Source organism: Danio rerio, chromosome 18, assembly GCF_052040795.2.
Source record: "Danio rerio strain M-AB ecotype USA chromosome 18, GRCz13ab, whole genome shotgun sequence".
Classification (NCBI taxonomy): domain Eukaryota; kingdom Metazoa; phylum Chordata; class Actinopteri; order Cypriniformes; family Danionidae; genus Danio; species Danio rerio.
In genome coordinates, this window is record NC_141038.1 from 38,480,783 (window position 1) to 38,503,904 (window position 23,122).

The window sequence follows — 23,122 nt, forward strand, 5'->3', positions numbered from 1 at the left end:
CGCTTGGATCACAACTGACAGATTAAAACGGCTTTAACACACACCTTTCAAAGTCGTGTGTCACAAAAACACTCAAAATGCTATTGAAACCCATTTTCGAATCACAAATTACCAGTTGTAAATGCTGTAAGCGGATGTTCTAGACATTCTACCCAAGACGCTGGTCGCTATAGCGCCCTCTATGCACCAGCCAAGAAAAAGTTCTAATAGGCTGAATTATAATTATACTTAACAAAAGGGGTTGCCAGTTTAATTTTGTTTTGGTTTAACACATGAAAACACAGGCAGGGATTAATATCAACCTCTGCATAAACAAGAGTTTTTGAAGTTTATTGGCCTCCTTTTACTTCAGAAAAAAAAATCATAGTAAGAGCTATGTGATATGACGGGATGCATAAACCTTTAATAAGTGATTCAGTTGAGGTTTAAATGTCTATTGCCTCATTGCAAACATCTGCAACCTAATTGCAAACATATCAGGTAAATTTCACAAACTAACAAAACTACACATTTAAACAGACATTATGCTTGTTCAGGGTGCTGCTGAATTAATTGATAATCCTGATATCCCACATATTGCATTCTGTGAGATGCTCCATGGTCATGGTTTACTTCTCAGAATGACTCAATTTCTCTTAACTCTATATTAATTTCACTATATGAGTTTCACATACAGAAGTATATTAAAAGCTTAGATGCACTTAAAAATAAGGGGGGAATGTTATTTCTGTAATCTCACAAGGAAACAATGTAACTAATCTTACACAGCCTGGGGCATGCATATCAATGATCCCATGTAGATCGTCAGAGTCTGTTTTGTTTTGATTAATTAGCATTTTTTTCACCAGGATCTTATAATTAAAAGGATTTACATAAGAATGAGGAAACTTTGATGTTATTTAATTTCCATGTCCTGAACTTCTAAAAATACTTTTAAGTTTTCACACTTAGCTGATGATTGATTATAAAGCTTGTTTGGCATGCTGTTCCGGGAGAGGCCTGAGCTCATAAGATCCTCAAGCCTGGGGCTCCCTCCCGTTTGCAAGGCGTAAGGGAAGTTTGAGCTCAGGTAGATCCCGAGAACCCCCCTGCTGTAGTAGCTAATGAACAGATAGTGATTGCTTTTAAGAGATGATTACTTACTATGAGCATGTCTTTGGTGCTGATTTGGATTAGTCAATTAACTTAAGTTGCATGTTTTTGGACGGTGGGAGGAAACCGAGGGAAACCCACATGAGCATAGGGAGAACGTGTAAACCTTGCACAGAAATATCAGCTGGCTTGGTTAGGATTAGAACCAGTGACGTTCTTGCTGTGAGGCAACAGTGCTAACCACTGGACCACCGTGCCACCCGTCTAGGAAAAGAGGAGGAGTAGTTATATGGAACTTAGGAATCGTCTGATTGGTTAATCATAAATTGAATAATGTGGGGCCGGCTGCAAGCAATCATAAACAGGTGATGTTCTCAAATTAGTTTATAAATAAACTCCATTTAATAGAAAATTCAAAAAATGTGAACTATTTTACGTTATTTTGAAGTACCTACTAACAATCTAATTATCTTTTCTGTTCAATCTGATCAATTGAATGCATTTCTTTCCCAGTCAGTATAATAGTGTACACAACCATTTTGTAGACAAGAAACTGAACAAGAGAAATATAGAACATTAAACAATAACAGTTCCAGTTTATTGTATTGGCTTTCAAGACAACAATCAATCAAGTTGATGCGAGTACAAATCTTCAGAATGTGCCTGTTGCAAATAAACGGTCCCAATCTGTATTCAAATGGGCTAAAACAACTCAAAACACCATCCAGTTCTCATTCCAACATAAAACGTCATCTAAAACATGCCAAACGGTATTTGGGAAATCATTTCAACAATGTGAATGAAACATAATACTTTACACAATTGTAAACGAGGCCGTGTGAGACATTGTGTTCAGTGTTTCCACAGTCAGAAGGAGAAATACTGACAGATGGAATGTGCTGGAATGTTGACAGACACACCAACAGACAGTGTGCAGGTCCCATCGAGACAGAAAATACAATCTCTGAAGATAAACACACACATGCGCACACACACAGAACATTATGTTCCATAAACTAACGTTAACTCGCCCAGGTGAAGTAATCACTTTAATATCACGAGTTTGAGGAGAATGTTATCTTGGCTTTATAATGAAATATTTCAGAGATACAGGCTGAAGCAAACATGAAGTGATGACGGAAAAAGTTGTTGGTCTTTTTCTGGGTAAGCTGACCACAGTGGCCAATTTGAGAACTAATGCATCCTGTCAACAACCTGACATCAGTAGCCATAACACTTATAATCTGCAAAATATTGACATTTTCAATCAAAGTTTGAGAGTTTAACCATCTCAGTTTTGTTCTTGATGAGCGCCATCACATAGAAATGTAGTTCCTTTTGCTGTATACCAATAGAAACCTCACAAATCTTCTAAAAAAAAAGAGAGAAAATAATCAAGTTGATGATAGAGATTAAGAAGGTTAATCTGCCAAACGCCTTTTAATCTTGCACACACACAAGAAACTGAACAGCTTAGTCAAACTTGCTAACTAAAAGATAGTTCATCCAAAATGAACATTAATTTGTTAAGCTATTGACATCCATAGTGCGATAAAATAAAATACTACAGCAGTCAAAACATTTTCAACATTCTTCAAAATATCTCTATTTTGCGTTCAATGGACACACTGGAATATTTGGTTGAACTATCCCTTTAAAAACAGCGTGAGATTAAATTATTCCATCAAGATGTGAATATAACAACATGTTAGCTTCTATCTTTGTAACTGCGGCAAGTTTTAAGAAATACTGAATCTATTTCTCATCAGTAAATACCATTTTGGCAAAGCTGAACAATGGAATGGTTACAGGGGGTTAGTGAAGTGCAAAAATGCTTACATGTATCTACCTAGCTAATCTGTTAAATGTCTAATAGCAATTCGAATTCTGCTATAAAGACTGAATGGTCTAAAAGGCGGAATTGGTCTGCAAACATTCAACAGGACATATGAGTAATGGAAATATAAACAACATGCATCATCAAGATTAGAAAACCACAAGAAAATAGATAAGCGGCAATCTGCCTGTAGTCTGGCAGTTAAACCGCTGTTAAAGGGTTAGTTCACACCTCAAAAACTATATTTAATTACTATTTACTCGACCTCAGGTGGATCCAAACATTTACGTTTCTGTATTCTGTTGAACCTTACAGAAGATATTTTCGAGAATAGTGAAATCACTGACTTCCATAGAAGAAAAATCAAATAGTCGATGGTTACAGGTTTTCAATATTCTTCAGAATATCTTCTTTTGTGTTAAACAACAACAAAAAAAGGATTTCAAACAGGTTTGGAGCAAGTAAAGGGTGAGTAAATGATGACAGAATTTAAAAGAAAATGGATGAACTATGCCTTTAACAAAATGAGGTACTAGTTAGATTACAGAAATAAAAGTAAAATCAAAGGACAAGTCTAAATGATCCTAAAAACAAATTAAATAAGTGTTTGCTATTTACATAACCACAGAAAAGAAAAACATCCCCCCAAAAAACCAACAACAAACCAAAAGCGCATTCCAGTATGATAGTGTTATCAATATACCTGTAGGTCAAATAAAAATGTAAAAAAGAAGTCGAAAGAAAAATAAAGTTAATATTCTTAAAAGAACAGTCATGGCTGTGCACCTTTAAAAGAAAAAGCGGTCATCTGTTGCTCATCGCTGTTCATTTGGTCTCAGTATCAGTGTTTATTGTGAATCACATGTGTCTCAGAGGAATGAACAACAACAGACTGAGCTCCGCTTTTGTCCCACTCATGTTTTGTTCGCATTTAATCTCGGGACTGATATCCTGTTGAGCGCCTCCTATTAGAAGGAAGACTCTTCCATCAACAAGCGCCCAACACGTGATGCTTCTTCCCGCGGTGTGTTTGTGAATCTGTCATCGTCCTTCAGCATGTTGGTAAAGATGTGAATGAGGTTGTCCAGACCCCACAGGTAGCCGTCCTCTCGGTTTCCCTCAGCCCAGGGTGTGCGGTGGTCCAGGATTTGGGGTGGTGGCAGTGGAACGGTCTTACCGAAATCAATCATCCAGACTCGGGCCAGGCCTGAAGCATCATGAACGAACAGAAGAGAACTTCCAACAACCTGAAGGGAAATGGAGCAGGTCAGCTAAAGGTACAACTTTTTCCCTTCACATCACATCACATCTATATGTGATGTCCCACTGCATGGTATCAGGTATTTTTTCATGGATTTTATGACAAATTCAGGTAAAAAAAAGCAAAAATAATAATGTAAACATGAGCTCACATACTTAATAAATAATAAAAAAAAACATACCTACAAATAAAGCTGACAAAAAATAGTTATAAAAAATAAATAAATTATAAATAAATAATAATAATATTAATTATATATATATATATATATATATATATATATATATATATATATATATATATATATATATATATATATATATATATCAAGAAATTAAAAAGGTAAACAATAATGTGACCACAATTTTTTTTTACAATTTTTATCACACAATACACTTTACTTTGAACTTGGAAAAGGAAAATAAAAGATTTGCTGGAACAGGGACTCTTTCTTTTTTATATCTGACAATAAAACATGTTCTTGAAAATGTTTTTTATTGAGATACTATTTCTACATTTGTTGTAAATTTCAGTTTTGTTTTAGATCAGTTCATCAATAGTTTTGCCACTATTGGTTCATTTTAAAAGGTTTTTGCAAACACATTTCTATTTAGATTTTATGAATTTGGTTTGGCTGCACGGTGGCACAGTGGGTAGCACATTTGTCTCACAGTCCTCAGGTTTCCTCCAGCTGCTCCGGTTTCCCCCACAAGTCCAAAGGCATGCGCTATAGGTGAATTGGGTAGGCTAAATTGTCCGTAGTGTATGTGTGAATGAGTGTGTAGGAATGTTTTCCAGTGATGGGTCGCAGCTAGAAGGGCATCCTCTGCATCAAAACGTGCTGAAAAAGTTGGCGGTTCATTCCGCTTTGGCGACCCCAGATTAATGGGGGGACTAGGCCGAAAAGAAAATAAATGAATGAATTTGGTTTGAGTTTTAGTAACAAGTATGTCTGGTGCTGACCGGAGCAAAGTTTAGTGTTTGAACAGCTTACATGAACTCTTCTGCAAACCTCTTAATAATTTAAAAAATGATAATAATTGCTTGACTTTATTCACTTCTTACACAAATAATAATAAAAAAAGTCAGATGAAGTAAGTGTGTTTGTCTGTAATAGCGCAAATACAGGCGTTTCTCTAAACAGCTGCACGTCAGCTTTTCGGCCACAGAATGAGTGATTATTAATTATAAAAAATGACTATTTTGCCAATAATTATTTTAAGTTTGTTTGCTAATTATTATTAAATTAAGTTTCTTTGTTGTTTTTGGTATTGTTAGTTTCAGTTTGTACATTTATTTACATTTTTTAACTTAATTTCAATTCAAAAATGATTTTGACTTCAAGTTTTCGTCTTATTTTTTTCAGTCAAAAGTCAAAAAGTTTTGCAACCAAAAAAATAAAGTATTGAGCAAAAAAATGTAAAATGCAAATCTCAAAAAATAATAATAATAATAATAATCGCAAAGGGAAAATTGACTTTTGAGAAATAAAAAGGTTTTTGCAAACAAAAATAAAGAACTGCAAATAAAAATCAAGTTTTCCAGTATTGCCTTTACAAAACCTCTCAACCTCTCAAGTCATTTGCAGTGCTCATTTTGATTTGCTGTTTTTTTTTTTTTACACTTCACATTTCCGTGCGTTTTCATTTCTGGCCCGGATTTAACAATGAGGCAGAGTCAAAGGAACTGGGTCGTGTACGAAATGCCCGGACCTGCCTCCTATGAAGCGACATGCTCAGTTGGAGACATCGTGACACAAAGAAAATCAGCCATGAATTGCTGTCATAAATCTAATCGAGATTAAGTCAAATACCTGAATCCTTTGTTTTTGGGGTGCTGTTTAAATCGTCAAACAGTATAACTCACAAATCAAAATGAGCATTGCAAAGGACTTGGAAAAAAAAAACATTTCGAAAATATTTTTCCTTATGTATGAAAAAAAAAAATTTACGAATATTTTTTAAAAATTGTAATTATTACATTTTTTTGCACAGCTTGAATTTCATTTGTAGTTCTTTATTTTTGTTAGCAAATTTCCTTTTTATTTCTCAAAACTCAAGTTTCCCTTTGCATTTTTTTAAAAAATTTGCACTATTTTTCACAATTTTTTGCTCAATACTTTAGTTTGTCTGCAAAACTTTCTTTTTTGTTGCAAGTATATATGCCCCTAGATTGACTCCATAGTTTTTGTTTACTAAAATAACTTGCAATGTTAAAGAACGGTTTGGTGCAGCTCACTTTTAGGGGATATCATTAGCTAGTACTTAATTTTCTTACCTGCTGCTATATGTACCATCATTTGTATATAGTATTTTTGTACATTGTGTAATATATACACAATATCTTTTTGATTTTTTTCTCTCTTAATTTTACTAAAATGATTTGTGTTTATTGTATATTTATATTCCTTATATAGTGTTTTTGTCACTTGTATGCACTTCACTTCAATTCTCTGTTTGTCGGCATGTGACAGAACTGAAAATAAAGTTGACTTTGATTTTTTGACTTTTAAACCACCTCGGGTATGAGAGTAATAATCCTACTCACTTGGTAGTGGTAGTTAATTGTGGTGTAAATGCAAACCGAATAGAGCAAGAAGTGAGCTGTGCCAAACCATAAAGTACAGTGCCTTATGAAAAACAGCTTATATTGGTTTTTGTAATCTTCATTGCTGAGTTTTTTTGTTTGTTTGGTTTTCTCATTAGCACAAAAGGTAACAACACCTTTATTTAGGATTAATAAAAGTGTCAAATCTTTTATTAACCCACAACATAATATTCATTCATTCATTTATTTTCTTTCGACTTAGTCTGTGATTTATCAGGGGTCGCCACAGCAAAATGAACCGCCAACTACTATACTACTATAGTCATATGCTTCACACAGAGGATGCCCTTCCAGTCGTAACCTTAACATAATAGTTCTTGGTCAAAATCTAATGTCAGAAAAGTTAAAAGTACTGATTGAATTAAGATTTTTATATTTATTTATTATTTATTTAATTTTCATTCTGGGGTTAAAAAAAAATTGTCTGCAAAGTTGAGACGGGTTTTGTGAAATATAAAGTAATTAAAAAAACAAAATGTAAAAAAAAAAAAATTTCTTCAGTTCAAATGAGTTATAATTATTAATATTAATAATTATAATATAAAAATAATATTAATGAAAACTTCAAATTTTCATTGTTTTTGAATCAGAAACAATAGCAATACAGTTATTAAATTCAGTTTTTAAAATGTATGTTTTCAAGATTTTTTTTGTAATGCGAGTATAAACAATAAATAAATACTACATGAATATTATAATTATAAGTAATTATAATTTATAAGTAAATTCTTAATGATAATAGTGCTGCTTTATGATACTGTTTTTTACAACATTAAGTGGGTATTAACAGTAGCATACAGTATGCTTAGAACACTTTGTACTTTTCTTAAAATGTACATTAACCGGACAAACATCTGAGCTTACGAAACATGATTTATGATGTTCCAGAGTTGAAAGAATTTGGCTCAGGCAGGACAAGATTACACAATCCCTCACCTCATGTGTCCTGAAGAAGTGTGAGTTTTCCAGAGCGCAGCGCAGCTCTTCCAGCCTAAGAAGATAATTCCTCTGGAAAAAAAAAAGAAAAAAAAAAACACAACTGTAAGTATTCTCCTGTTCCTGCATTCTGATTGGGTCACACCAGCTTTTCAGTAGGGCTACACATACTAATATAGCACCACTGCAGGACACACATGGTAAGCTACCGGTCAACAGTTTGGCATTCAGTAGTCATCATAAGCAGAGGGTGAACAAACTCCAGGGTAAGGCTAAGACACGCGCTGCCCTTTAATGCATTTAAAAAGATTTGTGACCGACCAAGAAGAGGTTTTAACAAAAGCACTGCCTATCAACAAACTACGGTTGGGTGATGTTGACCAATTTGGCATCGTATGATGTCTAATGTGAAACATCGCGATGGACGAAGGCATCGTCGTCGTAGGCGGGGGTCATTGTTAAATATCAATGAATTCATAACAAATTAATTAATTGTAGCCTACCGTTTTCACTGCCTCACCCCCCCATGGTCTTTGCTTTACCCATAACCAAACCATAAATAAATAAAGTTACACAAAAATTACCACCTGTCAATCTCTTTTTTTTTTTCCACGGGACGCTGGCATAAATAGGCAGTGATCTGTGTTGTTCTAATGGCTTTTCCCACAGCTAATGGAGGAGACGAGAGTTTGTTTGGAGTTCACTGTAATTTGTATTGTGATTGATGATAACTTCATTATTTTATTATTATTATGAGGAAATAATAACAAGTAAAGATGCTAGGGCTCGACCGTTTTGGTCACATATGTGCATAAATGAAAATTTATCTCTGCGACCTTAAAATCTATTTGGAAGCATATGGGCGAGTGTATACATTTTTACTGTTTTCACAGCAAAATCCGTACCGCGTGCGCAGATTGAAGCCTGGTTTATACTTCTGCATCAAGTGACCGCCGTAACCCACGCCGCGCATGCAATGCGCGTAGCTGTGCATTTATACTTTTGCGCACTGTGACTGTTACTCTGCATTAACACTTCCGAAACGCTAGTGGGCAGTTAGGTGTTAATGTTTCTCTGTGTCGAGTTTCTTCACTGCTGTATTGTTTTTTCTGAACACTTCCTGAATGTACAAGTGGCTCAAACTCGCTCATTTTGAGGCAGGAACCGGCGGACGCGCAACAACTTTAACTATAAGGTAAACACAAAACAAAACTTTCCATCCGAAGCTCCTTCACAGGACTCCACACTTGTAAACAATCACTTCATCGGGCTTGCTCTCGGTCCTGCCCTGACTTGTCAGCGCTACCCAAGCCGACCAATCACAGAGCTTGCGCTATGCGTCATTGCGACGTGTAGTTCCATTTTTTAAGAGGTGCGCGTCAGAGACACCGACGGCGAGAGCTATGAGTGCACACTAAGGCCGCGCCAAAGCATACGTGTGTGCTTGATGCAGAGGAATAAATCAGCCTTAATCCTGTTTTCTACTTCTACGTCAAGTGATTGGCGTGACCCACAGCGCATGCAACGCCCGTAGCTGTGCATCTATACTTCTGCACGCTGTTTCTGTTATTCTGCAATAACACTTCTGAAACGCTAGTTGGCAGTGAAGTGTTATGGTCTTCTGTGTTGAGTTTCTTCGCTGCTGTTCTGTTTTTTCTGAACGCTTCCTGAATGTACAAGTGGCTCAAACTCGCTCATTTTGAGGCAGGAACCGGCAGACGTGCAACAACTTTAACCATGAGGTAAACACAAAACAAAACTTTTCATCCGGAGCTCCTTCACGGGACTCCACACTTGTAAACACTCGCTCCATCGGGCTCGCGTTGCTCTCGGTCCCGCCCAGACTCGTCAGTGTTACCAAGCCGACCAATGACAGAGCTTGCGCTACACATCGTTGTGACGTGTAGTTACATTTTTTGAGAGGTGCACGTCAGCAACGCCGACGGAAATGGTGTAGGGCTATGCGTCAACACGCAGGCTGCGCCGTAGCATACGTGTGCACTTGACGCAGAAGTATAAATTAGCCTTAAGCCTTCCCCAGCCCTACACATGCTCCGCCTATGGTAGTCATACAAGATATACCGTAGTCAAGTGGATCAAAACCTTTTATCAAAGTTGTTCTAAAACTTTTTTAGCACAGTTTTGAAACCTTTTTGGCTACTACTGTATATTCTTAAATAAATAAATCAATATTTTGTTATTATTATTTTCCTAAATAAGCCAAGGTTGCATTTATTTGATCCAAATGACAGTAAAAACAGGAAATTGTGAAATCATTTTACAATTGAAATAACTGTTTTTTTATTGAGCGAAGTACATTTTTATGTATTCTTGTGATTTAAAACTGGTCTGCACCATCATTACTCCGTCTTTTATGATAATTCGGACATCATAATAAGATGATTTGCTGTTCTATTATGATCAGTACTTATTGGTAGGCCCACACAGAAACTGTGTGCAGAAATCTGCAGATTTGTAACCTATCATTGAATCTATGCATTTACTTGTGTAAATGTATACTTATTCAGTTTTTAAATTAATTCCACTAATATTGTTGTTGTGATATAATAACAATAATATGAAAATGTTCATCTGATTTATGTACAATACAGTTTGTAAAGTAATATTTTCTGCTTTTTAATAGATATATTATACGAGAGACTTGCTTTGTTTACCAAATAAGTGGATCTAAATGGATTTGCATTGTAAACATTGAATAAAAGTTAAAAATGTGTTGTTGTTTTTTTTGTTTTTTCATATACAAAGATTTTACTTAATTAACTTATAATGTTTCTCCTAAAATCATTCCACATAAATCTGCAGATTTTTTACAAGATTCTCCACAGAAATAGCAAAAGCTGTCAGCAGATTCTTTCTGGCCCTACTTATTAGAAAGTATAACAATGTAATTAGCAATGTATACTATTATTATCAATGCGAAATACATTTGCCTGCTTCATAGTTTTGTGGAAACTGTGAGGTATTTTACTTTAACATTCTTTGATGAGAAAGATTAAAAAAGCAGCATATATTTGTATTAAATCTTTTTAGGAGAATTGAATGTGTCCTTAATGAAAAAATATATTTTAATAGTACTTTTAAATGCTACTGCATCACAGTTTGCACACACACACAAAAATATGAATAAGTATTCAAGAGATATTAATAATCAGCAGATCGTCATATTAAAACAAATATTAAAGTACAGCTTTAATTTAAACTGTTATAATATTTAACAATTTTGAAGATTTGAATGTATGTTGATGTATGAAGATTTTGAATGTGAAGCATTTGTGAGCAGAACTGGCTTCTTTTCAACAAACAAACAAAACAAATCTTACTAATCCAATCTTTTAACAAGTATTGTGAACACACCGGTTTACTGTCACAACAAGCAGGAAACAACTAGGAATGTAGTATGTTTACTAGGAATCAGAACTATTCTTATAGGTGAAATTTTTTCATAACTGAATAATGACATTACGCTCATTGACTCTTTTCTTGTGAAAGGTGTAGCTGAATAGCATTGTCATTTTCATTTCATCTTATGTAAAACCCAACACCCAACATTTCCTTCAAACATACCAGTAAGTTTGTGTTTCCATCCACAAAGTCTCCGAAGGCCTTCATTACTTGCTCTTCATGTTTGGTTTTCTTAAAGCTGGTGTTGCATGTTCCATCTGCTTTCTGGACACAAACACACAGAATTTGTGTTAATAGTAAAAATACATTTTCCAGCTCCGTCATGTTTATAAATAGCAGATGGCACACTTGCAGAAAAGTAGCAGTGACGTGTATTTGCTGCTTTTTTAAGGCACAACTTTTTCCCGTGTAGGGTTATTTGCATATTTTACAACAGATAAACGCTCAGTGGTTTTCATAAGATACAAAAAAAGACATAGCTATATATGGGTCAAAGGTGAAAATGTTTTTTTAAAGTGTCAAAACAATATGAGTGTATTACTTTTACTAAATGTACCAAACATAATAATTTGTCCTGTTTAACTTATTTTTTTTAATCCAAAAATAAAAGCTAATGACTCTTTTTTTATCATGGTTTACAGAAAAGACTCTACTAAATGTCATTCAGTGTGACAGTAGGTGATTTACGAAGTCTTGTCAGGCATATTAAGAACAATTAAGACTTAATCAATGACACATGACATTTAATTAAAAAAATATTGATAAAAAATATTGAATTGTCATTTTAAATGTTTATACTTTGCCACAATCCTTCATACCGCTAGGTTTTTGTTTATTGTTCAGGAAGATACTTTTAATTAGTTAAAATGACAATAAAGATTTAGTAAGATCACATATTCTTTTTATGTATTTTATAGGTACAGGCCATCATAACTATATATATATATATATATATATATATATATATATATATATATATATATATATATAAATATATAAATGTAGTTTTTTATTACTATTGTTTTTTATTTTATATGCTTACCTAATTTATACCCAATATTTATACACAGTTTTTATATTATACACAATATTAAACACATATATAAACACACATTATGTAAATAAAAACTTTTATTTTGGATGTGATGAATCATGTGACATGATCATTATGACATTTTCAAAAAAGTTACTTGAAATATTAAAGTACATCCTTTACTTTGCATTTTTATTTAAAAAAAGTATCTCAAATGCTTTTTCATAAATGTATGATTCCCTTTATAAACAAAAATAATTACTCAAGCTATGATTTATTCGATCAAAAATGGTGAGATGTTACTGCAATTTAAATACTGTTCCCTATTTGTCTTTCGTAACAGCTGTATAGCCAAAAATACACTGTATGGGTCCAAATTACAGACTTTCTGCTTCTGCCAAAAATCACTCGACTCTCAAGTAAAGATGCTTTTCCACATTTTCTACAGCAAATACATCAAAACTCAATTTTGAATTTGTAATAAGCACATCTTTAGAGACGATTTTCTCAATACTTCAATTTTTCTGAATCCTCAGATTTCACATTTTGAAATAACTGTACCTTAGCCAAATATCGTTCTGTCCCAGCTATCATCAATATAAAAATCTTATTTATTCAGCTTGTATGTGATGTGGAAACCTCAATTAAACAATATTGAACCGTATGAGGGAGTTTTTTTTTTTATGATCCAGGGCCAGATTTTATGTCTCACCTTGATTCCCTCTATGCGGAAGCCGAGTGTGGCAGTGGAGCTCAGAGTTTCTCTCCACTGCATGTATCGAGGTTTGAGAACAGCCTGCTGGGATCTTTCCTCTGGACTAGGAGCGGTTGGGTCAACAGCCACCATTTTCTCATACATGTCCTTTCTGAGCCGAGGACGCTCACGGGCCTTTACCAGCTCTTCCTCCAGGTATGTCCTGTGTGGAACAAATCATTCATGACCCTTCATGATCAGCTTACAACATTAACTGTCACTGTTGCTGCCAACACCTCATCATGTAACCGTGCTCATTTTTTTGTTTTGTTTTTGTTTTTCTGAACAGTTATTATCATTCATTAAAACTGAAACCAAAAAACTAAGTTGAGTTATGACAGATGTACATCACATCTAGAAGTGATTTGATATACTTAGGAAATCATATTGAATCAAACAGCATGTCTACTTTAATGTTTTAAGTAACTTTTGTCAAAATGTAAGAAGGTACACCCACTGGATGACTCTGGTCTACAAAGCTCCTCTGGGACTGGTGCCTTCATACCCAAGAGTCTGAACTAAAAATGTCTAAGCTCATCCCAATTACATCGTTTTGCTCTATCCTTTTGAACAAACAACAACAGTCCATTTCTCAATGTATGTGTTTTCAACATATTGTAATGTGGTATAGCTGAACAACTAAACTGTATTTTTTATATTATATTAATTTTCTATTTAATATTAATATTATTATTAGTTTTTTTCTTTCTTTTCATAAGTTGTGTGTTGCGGACTTCTTGGCCAGGTCACCCTTGTAAATGAGATTTTGATCTCAATGGGTTTTTATCAGGTTAAATGAAGATATATATATATATATATATATATATATATATATATATATATATATATATATATATATATATATATATATATATATACACAGTTATTACCCCCCTTCGAGTTTTTTTCTTCTTTTTTAAATATTTTCCAAAAGATATTTAACAGAGCAAGGATATTTTCACAGTATGTCTATTTGTTTTATTTCGGCTAGAATAAAAGCAGTTTTGAATTTTCTATTTACCATTTTAGGGACAAAATTTAAAAATATCTAGTAAAATATTATATCATCATGGTAAAGATAAAATAAATCAGTTATTAGAAATGAGTTATTAAAATTATTATGTTTAGAAATGTGTTGAAAAAAATCTGCTCTCCCTTAAACAGAAATTGGGGGAAAAAATAAACAAGCGATCTAATAATTGAGGGGGGCTAATAATTCTGACTTCAACTGTGTATATATATATATATATATATATATATATATATATATATATATATATATATATATATATATATATATATATATATATATATATATATATATATATATATATAATAAAATGCTGAAATATGTTCCATAGCATAACATAAATGAAATTTTGTAGTAAATTTAATTTTGTGGGGCTAAACTTTGACCTAAAATGAAGTAATGAAGTAATTCAATGTCATCAAATAATTTTGTTCTAAATATGCCTGACATTATATTTTGGTATATAAACTATTGTGACATTTTAGTGGGCGTCTTCTTCAAATCATGGTAAAAATGAGTCAATTTTCTGCTCAAACTTTCTAATATGTGGGGGAAAACTTTCAGCTGTGTTAATGCCTAAAAACTTTTTTGGCTCATAGATGAAGTAACCCACAAATGTACCAAATCTTTAACTAATAAAAAATGAAAAAAGAAAATACAAAAGAAATAAGAACATTCAAAATATAAATTTAAAACATGGTACAATAATACATCAAACAAATAGTTGATTAAAATGATTGACCTCCATAGTATGGAGAAGAAGAAACACTACGGAAGTCAATGGGGACTTTGCTGTTTGGTTTACTGTCATTTGGTTCTCATTCTTCAAAATATCTCTTTGTATCATTACCCTTTAACTGGCATTGTAACTGTTTGGTGGACCTTTTGTGCATAGAAAAAAAAAAAAAAAAACTCAAAATTTGTCTAGTCATGAACACAATTTACCAAACAAGTATGTCTAAAAAAAACATCTTGTTTTGAGCTACAAACAAATTGACAACATTCCAGCAACAAGCAATTTGTCTGTCCACAGCAGTCACGGCATGACTTAAACATACCAGCCATTCTAAAAAAAAAAAACAAACAGAATAGTTTCTACATTACCAATGAAACAGGTATAAGTTGTTGGTTTGCACATAATTGGTACTAACATTCATCTTTAACTGTATGCTAGTTATTTGATTGTCAACATCTGAGGTCTGCTGGTGCTTTCAGTTTGGCAATACATTTCATAAAATGGGATTAATACTTATACAGGTAACATCTAACCCTGAATAAAGCACATAAATACTGTCATAATAGTTTATGATGTTGTTCAGCCGCCACGTCACAGAAATAGAAACCATTTCTAAAATACAAACTGTTTGCTGTTGTGGATGGCATGTTAAAATTCCTTTTAACATGTAAACATGACGTCACAGCATTGTAATGTGTCGTTAGGACACGGTGTTAAAGTGATAGTTCAACCGAAACTGAAAATTGTCATCTTTACTCACCCTTTACTTGTTTCTGTTTTTTTTTTTTTTTTGGAAAAACAGGCATATATTCTGAAGAAATCTGAAAACCTTTAACCATTGACTTCCACAGAATTTATTTTACTACAATGGAAGTCGTTGGACAAAGGTTTTCAGCTTTCTTAAAAAAAAAAAAAGTTGTGAAAGCACTTGAGGGCCAGTAAAAAGTGAGTAAATTTACATTTTTGAATGAACTATCCCCTTATGGCTATTATGTTGTGAAGCTGAAACCAAATTCTAAAAACCCTATTTTAGATGCTTCGCCGTCTTACCTGCTTCCCATTTTGCAGTCCATGATTGAAGGAGAGTCAAAGTCTTTGAGCAGATCATCCATTATGTTGTAATCCTGCTCGTTCTGCTGAACCACACCATAATAACCGGGTACAAATGGCCGAAGGTCATCATTCATCAGCTTCTCCAGACACTGCTGCTCACATTCACAATACTTCTTCAACAGCTTCCCGTTCTCTCCTGCCTGGAAACTTCCTACAGACAGACAAACAATTGAAATATTCAGACTCAAGTTCTGCTCCTCAATTATGCGATGAAGTGAGAACAAGTTTTCACCTGCGTGTCCTGCCAGCTGAACCCAAGGATATCGTTTCTTAAAGGAAACCACAAACGGAGAGCAGTGCACCATGCTCTTTAACTTCCTCCACGATTTTGCCTGAAATCAGAGATCCCAAAGGTTCAGATGTGACCAACATACTACAGATGTGGACAAATTTGTTCTTACCCTTCAACGACTGTTAGTACTCTATCTCTCCAGACTAATATTTATTAGTTTGCCTTTATGCTTCTTTTGATCCAGAATTCAATATCAGACTTTTATCAAATTTTGATTAATCATTATTTTTTCAGTTTCAAGCCATTTCAATGACCACTGAGGATTTTTTTCTTCAATGGAATGGTACCAACAATTTTATATTGATGTCTGTAAATTCTGTTACTTATAAATCATTTTCTTTGCAAGCTTCTGTGTTAACTAGGGCTGTACGATATTGGGAAAAGTAACATTGCAGTATATTCTTTTACTGCAATACATATTGCGATATCAATACAGTTTCACCAGGCTTCTTGAATTGCTCTATTTGGAAAGAGTTCATTTCAGATTGTTTGGGATGGTTTTGTGGGGGAGCGTAGCTAAATAAAATATAATAAACAAAAAAAAGCATAGTAAATACAAGAGAGCAAATATACAAATGAATTATACAATTATACAAAATTCATAGTTACACTACAAACATTAAATTTATTGTTTCCAAATGGCTTGAAATGTTCAGTCACATGCTTTAAAAAACAAATATGGATAATAAACTTTCACTCTAAGATTAAAATAACTGACATTGCAGATGTGATGTGACCATTATAGATTTGCACACTGCGATTTCAATACTCAAATGCAGAATGATTTAAATGTGGAAAAATGATACTGATTTGTAAAATAATAATATCCCAACTTTCAATAAAATGAGTAAATTAATCACATACACAACCACATTTCACATTGAGATGTCTAAATAATGCCCCAATGTAAAAAGAAACAAAAAAACTGTTAAATTTGACTGGCCAGTGATTAAGGTGAAGGTGGATTAAAGGCCTGTTTACACTAATATGTAGTTTTAAAGCGACATTTTAAAACGATCCATGTAAACACTGGCGTTTCCCCAGTGTTTCTGAACAGATCTCAGTCCACACAACACCACTGAAAATGCACATCACGTGACAACACACACACTCTGGCATGTGGTGAAGCGTATGCGCACATCTGAGCTCCAGGCAGTCAGTGGGTGCTTTGAGCGCACCTCCCCGAGTGACAGCAGCGCAGGTCGGACAGTTCATCAAGGATCTTCTGCTGGATTTCATCTCACTATAGTTGTTAAACATAATTTTTAAGTCATCTGGTTTCTATCTAATGGTCTTTTGACCATCTATAACTTGTTCTCAGGTAACATGTTTTGGCTGAGCGCAATATATTAATATATAATTTTTTTGTAACCACATACACGGATTCTGCACATTTGACTAATTGCTTGCCTTTATTTGCTATTATGTATAAACTTATTGTACTTTATACTTTAATAATGGCCATTATTGATTATTAAAACTGATATTGAGCAAAAGAGACTTTGCTTCATATTTGTTGAAGAAAAAGAAAGGAGTCAGTTATGTTATAGGCTACGTTTTGCAATAAATATCCAAACAGTGAAGATGACAGGAGGTCATATAGATATGTAGCTACACGATGCCTCAATATTTTTAAGTTAATATCAAAATAAAAACTGGCAGTTCCTTTTATCATGTTTTAATTTCATTGTTAAGATAGTGAAACAGCGTAGCCAGGGTGATGTTAATGACGTTATGAAGTAGCCTACAGTTTTTACCCGACATGTTCTCTGGAGTTTGTTTTCCATATCAAACATGCAAAGTCTGAACTTTGAAGAATGCAAGACTGAACTTTGTGCACTTAACATAGAAGAAAAAGCCCCAATCAGATGTTTGCAAATGTCTGCAGCCACATGTCGTTTTCCCCCATCTACACTAACACGGAGCAGCAGCGTTTTAAAACCAAAACGGCCTCTCCAGCGTTTTCTAAAAGCTCCATTTTTAGTGCTCGGGTATGGTGTGGACTGAAGGTGTAACCGTAGCTAAACGTATGCGTTTAAAAACGAAAAGGTATTAGTGTAAACAGGGCTCATCCAAGTTATACTAAACTTTTAACAACACAAAACAAGATATTTTGTGGAATAATAAAAAAAAGCCAAACAAATTTTTTTTTAACATTCTTCAGTATATCTTCATTTGTGTTGAACAGAAGAAAAAAAAATCAAACAAGTTTGAAACAAGTGGAGAATGAGTAAATGATGGCAGCATTTTCATTTTTGGGTGAACAGTCTCTTTAAAACTCATGGTTGAATAAAAGATGTTTAGTTTTTCACTGATGCTAATTCCATTACAGATGTGTCTGCAGAGTGCGGTAAACCATACCAGTTTTCTCTAAACAAACATTTATTGTCCAGGCTGAGTTTCTGTAAGAACACTCAAGACTGTTCTTCTTAAACATGGAAACTAAAGCTCCAGACGGAGGAGTTTATCAGCGCCACAAGGCCAACCCAGCAGCAGTGACGCACACACCCTGTAAAGTACAGCTTATTGATTTTACAGCTTAAATCCATGAGGAATGTCTGATTACTGTAAATGACATAACTCAGCTGTTTGAAGGAGAACTGAAAAAAAAAAGCTTCCAATGACGTACAGATACCTATCAAACTTTTACTTTCACAATTAAGAACAACTTCCTCTTGAAATTCCTAAACGTTTTGTCGATATTATCTTTTCTTTACTTACTTGGACAGGAAGACAAAAACAACACCTCTGCTCGTAACGAACAGATTGCAAAACACGCTGATAATACGCAAAAATTCTGAGACTACACTAAAAACCTACTTTTTAATATATAAACCAAATATAAATGACACTTTCAGAATTCGAGTTAAAAGAACCCATGTAACTATGTTGTGCACAACAGTATATATAATGTTATTACGTTTCATATACATTTATTAATCATATTATATATGATCTGATATGAACAGCTAAACGATTATAAAATAATGATTAAAAAATTATGCGTGTTTGTATAAAAAAAAATGATGAATGCATTTTCTCTCTCGATCGTTTCTATTTCAGCTTACTTTGCTCTTCTTCATTTCCATCCACTCTCAGAAATAAATGTACAATAGCCCTCTTTGTGGTGGTACCCTTTCAAAAGGTAAAAAAATGTCAAAATGTACCTTTTAGGTGCAATATGGTCCTTTACATACCAATATGTTTCTTCCAGGTTTAATTTGGATGCTTTTGGTACTAATACATATACTCTGGAAGCACAAATGTGTATCTTCTAATAGCTTTTATGCCTTTATATCTCAGTGTGTTCAAAAATGTCAACATTCATGGTTCAACTAAACCATTCTTTTTCAGCATGTGCTGAGTAGAGTCGAGGTCAGCTGTAATTCAATCTTCTCAGTTTCTGACCTCTTTTGACGACACTATAGCCAGCGGGCGACAGACAAGATCTCAAAAGCCCTTAAAGGTCTTCCTGTCTTTCTGCCTGCTTAAATACACACTTCTTGTAATTCTTACCGATTTCCTGCAGTTTCAAAACAGGCAACATATTCGTAAAAGTATTGCATATATTTAGACACGGGCATTCACAGCTTTATCTGTAATGTCAAACTGAACACATCCACCACCGTTCAACAATGACATCATACATTTTAACACACAACACCTCGTATCTCAGTAGTGATTGTGACACCAGCAACAGATTCACCACTGCCACTCCCAGTCTGATAGTTGTACAATATGAAATGTTGTCATAGAGATAACGAATAATGGAGTGTCACTATGAGATCCACCCTGGGTCAAAGGTCAAACCCACCCTGGACAAACAGACACATCTACTTTATCTCAAGGACAGGATTATGTGGGGTTTATATTTCAGGCTCACTTGTCAGGTGACTGCTGTTGTTGGACTGATCATCTGCCATGTATGAGCCATCAAACTTACAGAACTATGCCATTTCACACATTTTCATACACCAGACTTGACATTTAAATCCAGTCAGAATTTCAGATCAACACAGCCCATAAATACTTTGGTATATGTTGTTTTATTCTACACCACTGGTGAAAAGTTTGATATCTATGAGTATTTATTTTTATTTTGAGACTCACCAAGCCTGCATTTATCTGATAAAAAAAGTAAAGCTAAAAACCATTATATATAAATATATATATATATATATATATATATATATATATATATATATATATATATATATATATATATATATATATATATATATATATATATATATACACATACACACATATATACATATATATATATATATATATATATATATATATATATATATATATATATATATATATATATACACACACACACATATACATACTATATGTATACACACACACACACACACACACACACACACACACACACACACACACACACACACACACACACACACACACACACACACACACATATATATATATGTGTGTGTGTGTGCGCGCGTGTGTATATATATATGTATATATATATATATATATATATATATATATATATATATATATATATATATATATATATATATATATATATATATATATATATATATATATACATACATACATATATATATAATGTTTTTTAACTTTACTTTTTTATCAGATAAACGCAGGCTTGGTGAGTCTGAAAATAAAAATAAATACTCAATATAAAATACTATATATATATATATTTTACAGGAATATCTGATTATTAATAGAGAGTTAAAAAGAACAGTGTGATGGCCAACTATGTGTCCCCACATTAAACAATGGTATATACACACAACCACACTTTATAATTCTTAATTTAGTAATTCTTATTTGTTACTGATTATAAACAATAATGTTAGACACAGTTTAGTACACTTCGCATTTTTATTTTCATTTAAATTATTTCAAGTCATATTTTACTAGTTTGTTGTGCACATTTTTAAGTTCTTTTGACAGGATTTATTGATATTAATTTCTTTGAGTAAAAGTTAGCTGTGGGATCCAAGATGGTGTGGCTCAGTGCTCCAGAGACTGCAGTCTAACAGAGGTCCAGCTTGGCAAGATTGTACTTGATTGTACAAGATTTGCCGAGATTTTGTTCCGCCTGACCAAACCAACATGCAAATTGGCTAAGGGGGGTGTTTGAATGTTTATTTCTTTATTTTTGTTTATTTCTAGTATTTGAACTGCTAGTTTTGTTTATATATTGATTAATTATTTTAAGTGTATTATTTGACTATGTTTGTTGGTTGTGTCGTATTAGTTTGTGATGTTTAGTTTCCTTTTCGTTATGGACTAGTCCTTGTCTTTTGTGTATATTAGTCCCGATTGTGTTTAAAGAGAGAGGTCTGTTTTTCTTTTTCTCTTCGTTTGTTTGTTTGATTTGGTTACATTTATTTGCTTTAAGTCTAGATCTGACTTTACTTTATTCAAACGCTTTAGCTTGTAACTTTGTTTCTAATAAATAAATAAATTTTCTTTTGGAAACTTGGTGTTCATTGCCCTTGACTGCTTGGTCCCTCATAAACAGCATCTAATTTTGATATCAATATCTGAGAAAAGAGTGTCCAGCAAATCAAACTAATGTAAGTAGCATGGCAAACAGAGAAAGAAATGACACAAAACCGAAATAAAAAAAGAAGAGGACAGGACTTGATATATGAAAATATGGAAAATCGTTTCTGAAATTTGCTATGGGGCTGGTGGACATCTAATGGGAACATTTTCAAAGTTCTTTTAGAAAACTTATGTTTAATAATTAAAATCAATAACTGCTAAATTAAACTGGTTAAACTGCAGTGCTTTCCTGTGATAAAGCAAAATGAACATCTCTGTATTTCAATTATTCTTGTCTGCCATTTAAATAAACAAAGAAAGCTAACCGTATCAGTCAATTTGTTTGTAAAAAAAAAAAACAGCAATTGGAACAGGCTGTGAAGAATCAAGACTAGTGCAGCACTACAGACCCCATAACATAATCAGGCTTTTATTGCCTCAGCAATGCTAGTTCAATCTTTAAAATGTCATGCAGAGTGACTGTGGTGAAAAGTTGTTCAACAAATCAATTTTGTGGATATTTAGAAATAGTGAGCCTAGTTTTGCGTGTGTGCAAGTCTCTTACCTGGCAAGCAATACAGCAGGCAGTCACCAATTTATAGGCAAAAACAAGCATGCACAACCACACAGTTAAAACACTCTGATCACGAGCGTGCAGAGACCCACGACTCCCGCACTGCCCTGAAACCACACACACATCCGGGAAGCAGACAAAGCTCTAACACATACACTCACTTCATGTGCATGGAGCACTGATTAACTCACAGCTCTGAGAAAACTCTCCCTTTCTCTCTGATACCAGGTCTCATGAACTTTAGGCAGTCTCTGTCCCCTGTCAGTCATCATCAGTCAGTCAATGTCTTCTCGTTTTTCAGATGATCCCCCCTGCACAATCTTATCTTTCTCTCCCTCCTTCCCTGATCCACTTTCCTTCACTATAGATCTGAGAAAGCATAGGGGCTCATACATCTTTTAATACACAATGGGAAACTTTTAAAGAAACACATGTTAAAATAAATAAACAAAGTCACGAATTATGTTATGCATTTGCTATAGGGTGAGTTCTGGCATAAAAGCAACCACTCAGATGAAAGGTTCTGTAAGCAAGTTTTTTACTATTCTAAATAATATAAATACAATAATATGTTTGCTAATAATATTGCCGATAAATCTGCAGAACATACTTCTTTATTTGAAAAACAATGCTAAAGTCCGTTATTCTCCTTTGAATATGTGTGTTCCGTGTCGGAACGTCTGTCTTTGTTTTGATCTCTATAACCAGCCCACTGCCAAGTATATGTCAGCACTCTGGGTTGCCTCTGTGGAAAACTGTGTATTTTGTTTCAATCTTGAAGGCTGCCGCAGTGTATGTGGCAGTGGAACACAACGTGACCTCTGGAGGACAGCAGCAGCCTCCAAAATGAGATGCTTAGCCAGAGTCAAAAAAAT

The 23,122-nt window shown here is 33.7% G+C and overlaps 1 protein-coding gene across 1 annotated transcript in view; it reads right to left on the reverse strand.

Annotated features, from left to right (window-relative positions):
- Positions 1-1,659: 1,659 nt before the first annotated feature.
- itpkcb (inositol-trisphosphate 3-kinase Cb) overlaps positions 1,660-23,122 on the reverse strand; it is a 31,499-nt gene continuing 10,036 nt past the window's right edge. The window contains exons 2-7 of the mRNA NM_001305471.1: positions 16,055-16,154; positions 15,760-15,973; positions 12,902-13,106; positions 11,319-11,420; positions 7,734-7,805; positions 1,660-4,176 (exon numbers count right to left, since the gene is read on the reverse strand). Of these exons, the coding sequence (NP_001292400.1) occupies positions 3,898-4,176; positions 7,734-7,805; positions 11,319-11,420; positions 12,902-13,106; positions 15,760-15,973; positions 16,055-16,154 (972 nt within the window). The 3' untranslated portion in view covers positions 1,660-3,897. The remainder of the gene's footprint in view (positions 4,177-7,733; positions 7,806-11,318; positions 11,421-12,901; positions 13,107-15,759; positions 15,974-16,054; positions 16,155-23,122) is intronic.